Here is a 10,272-nt window from a genome sequence, read left to right on the forward strand (position 1 = left end):
GTGTGTGTGTGTGTGTGTGTGTGTGTGTGTGTGTGTGTGTGTGTGTGAGAATAACAACACGGCTAATATAAGCCGGAGAACTGGAGCCTGCTCCAAGCCCTATTCCCACTTCCGCCACGTCCTGTTTCCTGTCTGCGATCACACAATTGCAGGAAACAGGAAGGCCCTTCCCGTTTGCCGAAGTCGTCATGGAAATGGATAAGGAAGTGGGATAGAAACTGGGATTTAGAAATTGATTTCACTGCTCTAAATGAAATCTTTTACGGGGATTTTAAAATACATTTTATGACTTCAATATTAAAGTCTGAAGCAGTTGCTCCTTATTAGCAGCGCAATGCAAACACTGATGTTTTTGTTTTCTCTGCCACCAGGTGAAAACTGTGAGATCCTGCTGGCACCCTGCAGCCCCAGACCCTGTAAAAACGGTGGAGTGTGTAAGGAAGCTGAAGACTACCAGAGCTTCTCTTGTATCTGCCCTGAAGGATGGCAAGGTATCTATCCATTCCTACCAGGCCATTCATCTATTCACCCACTGGACAATGTGGTTACGTTATCTTTAACTATCTTTCTCTTCCCCTCGAGGTCAAACATGTGAGATCGACATCAACGAATGTGTGAAGAGCCCATGCCGCAACGGTGCTGTCTGCCATAACACTATGGGTGCTTACCAGTGCAAGTGCCAGCCAGGTTACACTGGCCAGAAGTGTGAGACCGACTCTGATGACTGCAAACCAAGTAAGGAACCCATTTCCACCACTGTAAGTTCTCATGTTGTCTACTATACAAAACTGGAAAATGGTTATTTGATTATCTCTTTTCTGTGTTTCAGATCCCTGCAGTAACGGAGGTCTGTGCCGCGATGGCATCAACACTTTCACGTGCACCTGTCTGCCCGGGTTTCGTGGCGTTAGATGTGAGCAGGACATAAACGAGTGTGAAAGTAACCCCTGTAGAAATGGCGCCAACTGCACCGATTGTGTCAACAGCTACACCTGCACCTGCCCGCCCGGCTTCAGTGGCATCAACTGTGAGGTCAACACCAACGACTGCACTGACAGGTAGCTCGCCTTTTCAAAAAGTTGTCTGTGCTTGTTTAACCTGCCCAAAGCAAGTCTTATAAGGTTTTAACATGTGTTGTCCTGTGTCTCTTCAGCTCTTGCTTCAATGGCGGCACCTGTGTGGATGGAATTAATGCATTCACCTGCCTGTGTCTACCTGGATTCACTGGCAGCTACTGCGAATATGATATCAATGAGTGTGACTCCAAACCGTGTCTCAACGGAGGATCTTGTCTTGACAGTTATGGGACATACATGTGCACCTGTCCTCATGGCTACATAGGAGTCAATTGCCAGGTAGAAATCATCTTCTGTCAAGCTAATTGTGTTAGGCCCTGTGGTGGTTTCATGCAGAGACCCCCATTTATACAGTTCACTAAGTATTTTCTGTCTTTGATTCCCTGTTAGATTCTTGTGCGCTGGTGTGATTCATCCCCCTGTAAAAATGGAGGTTCATGCTGGCAGCAGGGAGCGTCTTACACCTGCCAGTGTCAGACTGGATGGACTGGTCTCTATTGTGACATCCCCAGTGTGTCTTGTGAGGTTGCAGCCAAACAGCAAGGTAAGATAACAAACATCATGTGATATGTTTTTTACATTAAATATGTTTAATTAGAATCAGGATTGTTTGGCCAAGTATGCATGCACACGCAGGGAATTTGACATTTTTTAATCTCTCACAATGTACTTACACAGAAATAGGATTTATTTTGATAGTGCTAGAGGATGATGTGCATATTTAAAAGCCAATTAATGCATTAAAAAATCTAAAATTATAATCTATAATGGCAGCAGTAGATATTTTGCTGTTATTGGAAGTTAATGACTTATCTAACTGTTCATCACAGTAAAAGCCTGTAGAAAGAATCAGATTTTGGGTCTGGTTGTTTTGGAGTAGAGTGTTCCGTAGCGCCCCCCAGAGGGGAGAAGCTGACACTGTTTGTGTCCAGGGTGTGAAGGGTCTGCACTGATGTTTCCTGCCCGTTTCCTGACTCGAAGGCAGGATCTACAGTCCTGTGTGTGGTTTGTGCGTTCTGTAACACCTTCCTCGTTGATTTCAGGGGTGGAGGTGGCTCATCTGTGCAGGAACTCAGGCCAGTGTCTGGATGCCGGAAACACGCATTACTGTCGCTGCCAGGCCGGCTACACCGGGAGTTACTGCCAGGAACAAGTGGACGAGTGCTCACCAAATCCTTGCCAGAACGGAGCCGCCTGCACTGACTATCTGGGGGGCTACAGCTGTGAGGTAATTAATCACATGGAAATCTGTAGATGTGATTGGTGATTATTGGTCAGTTGAGAGTAACTGTACAAAATGTGATTATAGGGAGAAAAAAAAAAAAAAAAAAAAACGTTCTACAATTAATTATTTTCTCTCTCTCAGTGTGTCCCCGGCTACCACGGTGTAAACTGCTCCAAAGAGATCAACGAATGTCAGTCACAGCCCTGTCAGAATGGAGGCACATGTATCGACCTCATCAACACATACAAGTGCTCGTGTCCCAGAGGAACACAAGGTATATATCCGCATGGCACATTCAAAGTCATTCATCGGCAAAAACAATCGAATTGAGCGCAAAAAATGAGGATATGAATATTTTGTAACGCGCCATTCCGTCTCCCGTAGGTGTCCACTGTGAGATCAATTTGGATGACTGCACCCCCTCCAGCGACCCACTGACCAACGAGCCCAAGTGCTTCAATAATGGCAAGTGTGTGGACCGCATCGGAGGTTACCAGTGTGTGTGCCCGGCAGGCTACGTAGGAGAGCGCTGTGAAGGCGACGTCAACGAGTGTTTGTCAGACCCCTGTGACCCCAGAGGGTCTTACAACTGCATTCAGCTCACCAACAGCTACCGCTGCGAATGCCGTACTGGATATACAGGTACTGATGTGCATCCGGCAGCACCTAACAAGACTGCAATGTTCCTGTGTGCAGTGTTTAAATGGTGTACATTTTGCTTCTGTTCTCCAGGTCAGCGTTGTGACAAAGTGTTTGATGGCTGTAAAGGCAGACCCTGCAAAAATGGAGGGACATGTGCTGTTGCCAGTAACACGCCTCATGGTTTCATCTGCAAATGTCCACCTGTGAGTACAGCTGTGTGATCCACTCAGACCACTGTCTCTTTAGAGATACTTTTAACATCCTTTTGTCCATCAAGTATATCACAATGATCTTAACCTTTGTCTGTTTCTGTCCCTCAAGGGCTTCACCGGCTCCTCTTGCGAGTATGATTCCCGTTCCTGCGGGAGTCTGAATTGCAGGAATGGAGGTACATGTGTGTCAGGCCACCTAGGCCCACGCTGCTTGTGTCCACCAACCTTCACTGGGCCAGAGTGCCAGACCCCCACCGACAGCCTCTGCATCTCCAACCCCTGCTACAATGGCGGCACGTGCCAGATCACCCCAGACGCGCCTTTCTTCCAGTGCAGCTGCCCCAGCAATTTCAACGGCCTGCTGTGCCACATCCTGGACTATTCCTTCGTTGGGGGTTTTGGCCGGGACATCACCCCACCTCCGGAAGTGGAGGTGAGCTGCGAGATTGCTCAGTGTGACGAGTGGGCCGGGAACCATATCTGCGACTCGCTGTGCAACAACCACGCCTGCGGCTGGGATGGAGGCGACTGCTCGCTTAATTTTGATGACCCTTGGCAAAACTGCTCTGCGGCCTTGCAGTGCTGGCGCTACTTCAACGATGGGAAGTGTGATGGCCAGTGCAACAGCCCTGGGTGTCTCTATGATGGCTTCGATTGTCAGGGACAGGAAGGACAATGCAAGTAAGTGTAGAAAAAAGATTGAAATGCTTGTGTGTCGTAGAAATATTTTTGGGATTTGTCATATAATTGTATATCAGAACGCCAACCCAATGTCCTACTTTCTTTCCAGCCCGCTGTATGACCAGTACTGTAAAGACCACTACGCTGATGGTCACTGTGACCAGGGCTGCAACAACGCAGAATGTGAATGGGACGGCCTGGACTGTGCCAACAACATGCCAGAGAAGCTCGCAGACGGGCACTTAGTCCTGGTGGTCCATATTCCCCCCGAACAGCTTAAAAACGGCTCCTCAGCCTTCCTCAGAGAGATCAGCAGCGTCCTCCACACCAACGTGGTGTTTCGCCGTGACGCCAAAGGAGAACCAATGATCTTCCCTTACTATGGCAACGAACAGGACCTCGTCAAACATAACGTGCTGAAGCGCTCCGCAGATGGCTGGCCCGAGTGGGCTTCAATGCCTGCCAATGTTATGGGTCAAGTGAAGGAAAGCGTGTCCACCATGGTCAGCCCTCGCAAACGCAGAGAGCTGGATCCAGTGCAAGTCAAAGGGTAGGCACCACGAAGACGTTGCAATTTTTCACGAGTATTTTCATCTGCAGAACATATCTATCATAATTTTGTATTTTGATAACAGAAGTGTTGAATTTTAATATTTCTGCACATTTCTGCTTGTAGGTCTGTGGTGTACCTGGAGATTGACAACCGTCAGTGTTACCAGCAGTCCACTGAATGCTTCCAGAGCGCCACAGATGTAGCTGCATTCCTTGGAGCGCTGGCCACTAGCGGGAATCTCAATGTTCCCTACATTGAAGCTGTCACCAGTATGTAACTCATTAACAGCTCTTTTGTGTATATAAATTCAACATGTAATATTTAAAATGGTCACCAAGTTGAAATCCAAGTAACACACCGTAACTTTGACTTCTATCCAGGTGTCAGACCTACTCCCGACAGCTCAGAGCTCTACCCCATGTACGTAGTCTTCCTGGGCTTGGCTGCTTTGGGTTTCATCTGCCTCGGTGTTCTGGTGTCTCGTAAGAGGCGACGAGAGCACGGCCAGCTTTGGTTTCCCGAAGGTTTTAAAACGTCTGAGCCCAGCAAAAAGAAACGCAGAGAGCCGTTGGGAGAGGATTCTGTTGGATTGAGGTAAGGAGACTTTGAAAGTGGAATATGGAAGCTGCTATGCTGTATAGTCTACCTACAGCTGAGTGTTTTCTTAGCCTTGACTGGCAGCAGTGTACTTTATCATGTAACTAACCTGCCTCCTCTTTCAAACAGGCCTATGAAAAACTCTGACATCAATCTTATGGATGACAATCAAAACGAATGGGATGATCAGGATCCAGACTGCAGGCGCTTCAGGGTAAGAGAAAAGCCTCGTCTAGTCTAAATAAACAGAGTTTTACCATTCTCAATCATTTTCACGTGTGCTACTCATGCTGACGTTACGATGATTGGTATGCGTTTCAGTTAGAGGAGCAGGCCATGTTGGATTTGAGCGACCGTACTGACCACAGGAAATGGACACAGCAGCATCTGGATGCAGCTGACCTGCGTATTGCGTCCATTGCTCCTACGCCTCCTCAGGGAGAAATAGAGAATGATTGCATGGATGTGAACGTCAGAGGACCAGGTGTGTACACTTGTTATTGGATGATTTACAGAATATCATGAAAAAAAACCTTAAAAGATTTTTGAATATTCCATGAACACTGTCAAAGACATTACTGGGAACTTATTATGATCTTCTCCGTTTCCTCTTTCAGATGGTTTCACTCCCCTGATGATTGCGTCCTGCAGCGGTGGAGGACTGGAGACTGGTAACAGTGAAGAGGAAGAGGATCCCTCGGCAGAAATCATCTCTGACTTCATTTACCAAGGCGCCAACCTCCACAACCAGACCGACCGCACAGGCGAGACTGCCCTCCACCTGGCCGCTCGCTACGCCCGCTCTGACGCTGCAAAACGCCTCCTTGAGTCCAGCGCCGATGCCAACGTTCAGGACAACATGGGCCGCACTCCGCTTCACGCTGCTGTGGCTGCAGATGCGCAGGGAGTGTTCCAGGTAGCCTCTTCCTCCGCAGGAGTCTTATATCTCTCCTGGCTTTTGTTTTCTGAACAAGTTTGTCCAGCAGCTTAGAAGCACTTAACTAAACAAATCTGTGTCCTTGCAGATTTTAATCCGAAACCGCGCCACCGATCTTGACGCCCGCATGCACGACGGAACGACACCGCTGATTCTGGCAGCCCGATTGGCAGTCGAGGGCATGGTGGAAGAGCTTATCAACTGCCACGCCGATGCTAACGCCACCGATGATTCTGGTAGCTAACGCTTTATCAACTCATCATCTCCACAGTCTATAAAGATCCCTCCCAGTGTGCTGAGCTGTTATGATAATCAACCCTCAACATGTTTACTCTCTCTGCAGGTAAATCAGCTCTTCACTGGGCCGCGGCTGTAAACAATGTGGAGGCTGCTATGGTGCTGCTAAAGAATGGTGCCAACAAAGACATGCAAGACAACAAGGTATTTGAAATGTGACTGTGATGATGCAATATGAGAAGTATTGACACAGTTACAATGACATTAGTGTATTAAGTGGGGTTTTTTTCTTTCGCTTTTTAGGAGGAGACACCAATCTTCCTTGCAGCCCGCGAAGGAAGCTTCGAGACAGCCAAGGTTCTTCTGGAACACTTTGCCAATCGCGAGATCACCGACCATCTCGACCAGCTGCCCAGAGACATCGCCCAGGAACGCATGCACCATGACATCGCCCGCCTTCTGGATGAGTACAACGTGGTTAGGAGTCCCGGGCTTCACAGCGGCCCCCTAAGCACCTCCAGCCTCTCGCCGCCGCTCTGCTCCCCCAATGACTACCTTAGCAACCTCAAGCCCACGCTGTCCGTCAAGAAGGTTCGCAAACTCAGCGCCGGCGGCAAAGGAGGGAAGGACGGGTGCAAAGATAATAGAATGAAGAAGAAAAAGTCCCTGGATGGAAAGGGTAACTTGCTAGACACGTCAGCTGTCCTCTCCCCGGTTGATTCCCTCGAGTCACCGCATGGCTACCTGTCCGATGTGGCCTCTCCTCCCATGACATCCCCCTTCCAGCAGTCCCCTCCTATGTCACTAAATCACCTACAAGGCAATGGAGACCATATGGGCCAGATGAGCATGGGTAAGGATATGGGCCGTATGTCTTTTGACCCTAACCCTCCCCGTCTCTCCCACATGCCTGTGTCCAGCCCCGGCAGTCAGGGCACAACATCCATAGGTGGCAGCAGAGGAGGCCAGTGTGACTGGATCTCCAGGATGCACCCAGGTGTAGGCCAGCAAGGAGGCTTCACCCAGGCGCCACCCATATCCCACAACATGATGGGTGCTCTGCATGGCGTCAGCACTGCCACCCTGTCTCAGATCATGGGCTACCAGAATTTGCAGACCAGCCACCTCGGCTCGTCCGCACACATGATGCAGCAGGCTCATTCGCGGCAGCTCCAGCACCAAAACTCTAACTCCACCACAGCTGGCCAATCCCTCACCCAGAGCTTCCCAAGCGTCGAGCTCAACGGCTCAGACATGCAGCAGAACAACGGCCGCTCCATGCCCATCCACACCGTCATGCCACAGGAGACGCAGATCCTCGGCAACCAGTTCCTCACCCCTCCCTCCCAGCATAGCTATTCTGGTCCCATGGACAACACACCTAACCACCAGCTACAGGTACCCGACCACCCATTTCTAACTCCCTCCCCCGGCTCCCCCGACCAATGGTCCAGCTCGTCCCCACATTCCAACATGTCCGATTGGTCGGAAGGCATTTCAAGCCCGCCTACAAGCATCCATTCGCAGATGAATCTGATCCCAGACCAGTTTAAGTAGAGACTTGTAACATGGAAAGAACACTTTAGTGGGAAAAAGAATATATACAAAGAAAGTCCATAGAGGAAGAGAGTGACAAACCTGTCTCAAGACTGAAGATGCTCCTTTTCTATTATCAGTTTTGATACTAACGATAAGAACAATTTTAGTTATTTGTATTTATTTATGTACTTTTTCTTTTTTTTTACCTGAAATATAAAGAAGATGCTTTTATATTTATGCTTTTTTTATTTTTTTGTTCTGTTACGTATGAGAAGATTAGAAACTGTTTAAAAGGAGTGTATATCAGAAAGAAGACTCCTAGATGTGTACACTGGCTATTTATTTGTGTCTCGTGTTGCTATATTCACTGGATTTATTTTAATTATTTTGGTCTTCACAAATTTTTATTTTTCTGGATTCGCATTGCTTTATGTTTGTACATATTTCGTTTTCAACTTTTATAGATTATTTTAAAAATGTTCAGTATTAATTAATTATATTTTAACCTCTTTTGTCCTTTTTAAATGACACAGATTTTGTTACTGAACTACATTTCACTAAGTCTTATCACTGAGTCTGTTAGATGATGATCAAATATATATATATATTTATATATATATAAAGTCACACCTTTCATGATGTTGCTTCCTACACTGTGCCTTAGTGGCAAAACGATAAAGAGAGTAACTGAGCGAAGGAAACGGAGACCTTAAAGCACAGAACAAATATCCCTTATGAGTTGAGAGATGCTTCTCAAAATGCATCTTAATCAACGTGAGCCTGTTTTTTCATTGAATAATGGTCTTGGCTGGTGCTGAGCGACTGATTTGTGATACTTTATGAAGCAAGGACTGTTTCTTCTTTTCATATTGTATCCCAAATCAGCAATTATGGTTACTAGGTTTAACCTGTTAAGTGTTAAATTGCAGACCTGTTGTAGAAACGTTGAAATGTTACATTCGCCACAGTTGAAATAGTTCCAGTGTGAATTTGTTTTTTCCGAAGAAAATCAACGTATTTTTGTGAGATTTCTTTTCAAAGAAATGTCTGAGTTGGAGAACATTGTTTGTGAAAGAAATGGGGACCTTTGTTTGTGTGGTAAACGACGTCACCTGCACTTTGTGTAGTTCAAGGTGTCGAAATGTCATGTTTTATAAACTAATTCAGAGATAAAAGATGTTTTTAAAGAAAAGATGTAATGTTCATGCAAAGTTGTAGTTTGCAAAGAAGTATTTCCTGATTCAAATGTTTTGTAAAAATTGTCTTCATTCAATAAAAGCTGCTGTCAAGCTTTAAGAAATGGTTTCCTTTCTTCTAATTTTCTTTTTTCTGAAATGTGATGTGGCTGACATTGTAGCCGCCTCATGTAGTTCATCAAAGTGAATGCAACATTTTTTACATTCATATGAAAAGTAAACGCACTCTATCGCCAAAGACATTGGTCTGCGAGGCCCTCCGGTGGTGACAGCCTGATAGTACCACAGTGTGGACAACGTCACTGCTGTTGCTAAAAATCATTCCAGTTAATTTCGGCTGAGCTACTGCTCTATGCATTTCATATCTGTCTGCTTAGCTGGTTGCATTGTTATCTATAGATTAAAGCCACTGACTATGTGGAAACTTGCAATGTTTTCAGCTGAAATTGAAATTTACAATGTCTGGAATAGGGGGCTTTTGGTGATGGTGGAGATAAGTGTTGCGTACAACATCTTTTATAGAAATATTCCATCAGCCTTCACAGGTTTTCTGGAGGACTTTCATATCCTTTTAATATGGATGATGCAGTCTCAATCTGCGTACATCCTCTAACATTCTCATTATTCGTAATACCTGGATTCGATTTTGATTGATGAGCATTAAAGCTCAGTTGACCGCTGACCAGACAACCCAAGTATTTAGCATTATGATAGATGCTGTGTATGTGAAAGTGGAGGTGTATATATGTGTGAACTGTGATCTATCGATACAATGCTAATGCAAAAAAGAAATGGTAATTGTACTAGTCACCAGGAGTAGCTACTATTCAGCCTATATATGTAGGAATTGTCTAACAAGGTGGAACAGATGAATATATTAGTCAAGCACTTTTTAAAGTAGGTATTTTTTCTTGTATTTATCTTATAGGTTACTGTTACTTGCCATACCTCCTATAGTACATGTTTTACACAGATGCAGTGCCTGTATTTCAGTGATGAAATATTGGGGGAAAGAGCAAAGCTTTTATTTGGAAAAATATCATTAAGTTAAACATACGTAGAAATAAACAAATTATATTTGAGTATACATTGCCATGATTTGAGTTTGAGTAAATTATTGAATTAATTTGTTCTTTAATCTTGAATCAATGCATTCATATGAATATTTACTTCTTTCTGTCGAATTGTCTTCTTTGTTCATTTAATACTAAACACTTTTGGGCTCCATGTCCTTCATGGACTTTATGGTGCAAGTACAATACTCTCGGACAGTATTGCAGTATCACCAGTAGTGTGTCACACACAGGCAGTCGGATCAATACCACACCAGTGCTCTCTGTCCCAGTACAGGCACACAGCGCCCCCTGTAGGTGAACA

The 10,272-nt window shown here is 45.6% G+C and overlaps 1 protein-coding gene across 1 annotated transcript in view; it reads left to right on the forward strand.

Annotated features, from left to right (window-relative positions):
• LOC116390427 (neurogenic locus notch homolog protein 1-like) overlaps window positions 1–8,995 on the forward strand; it is a 23,561-nt gene extending 14,566 nt beyond the window's left edge. The window contains exons 16-34 of the mRNA XM_031860126.1: window positions 372–491; window positions 583–735; window positions 830–1,058; window positions 1,154–1,355; window positions 1,467–1,620; window positions 2,120–2,304; window positions 2,443–2,575; window positions 2,686–2,943; window positions 3,034–3,146; window positions 3,265–3,836; window positions 3,946–4,386; window positions 4,513–4,658; window positions 4,770–4,983; window positions 5,116–5,200; window positions 5,308–5,470; window positions 5,604–5,902; window positions 6,012–6,159; window positions 6,267–6,364; window positions 6,464–8,995. Of these exons, the coding sequence (XP_031715986.1) occupies window positions 372–491; window positions 583–735; window positions 830–1,058; window positions 1,154–1,355; window positions 1,467–1,620; window positions 2,120–2,304; window positions 2,443–2,575; window positions 2,686–2,943; window positions 3,034–3,146; window positions 3,265–3,836; window positions 3,946–4,386; window positions 4,513–4,658; window positions 4,770–4,983; window positions 5,116–5,200; window positions 5,308–5,470; window positions 5,604–5,902; window positions 6,012–6,159; window positions 6,267–6,364; window positions 6,464–7,717 (4,967 nt within the window). The 3' untranslated portion in view covers window positions 7,718–8,995. The remainder of the gene's footprint in view (window positions 1–371; window positions 492–582; window positions 736–829; window positions 1,059–1,153; window positions 1,356–1,466; window positions 1,621–2,119; window positions 2,305–2,442; window positions 2,576–2,685; window positions 2,944–3,033; window positions 3,147–3,264; window positions 3,837–3,945; window positions 4,387–4,512; window positions 4,659–4,769; window positions 4,984–5,115; window positions 5,201–5,307; window positions 5,471–5,603; window positions 5,903–6,011; window positions 6,160–6,266; window positions 6,365–6,463) is intronic.
• The last annotated feature ends 1,277 nt before the right edge of the window (window positions 8,996–10,272 follow it).

The sequence above is a fragment of the Anarrhichthys ocellatus genome, unplaced genomic scaffold, assembly GCF_004355925.1.
Source record: "Anarrhichthys ocellatus isolate YVR2014 unplaced genomic scaffold, GSC_Weel_1.0 scaffold23, whole genome shotgun sequence".
Lineage (NCBI taxonomy): Eukaryota > Metazoa > Chordata > Actinopteri > Perciformes > Anarhichadidae > Anarrhichthys > Anarrhichthys ocellatus.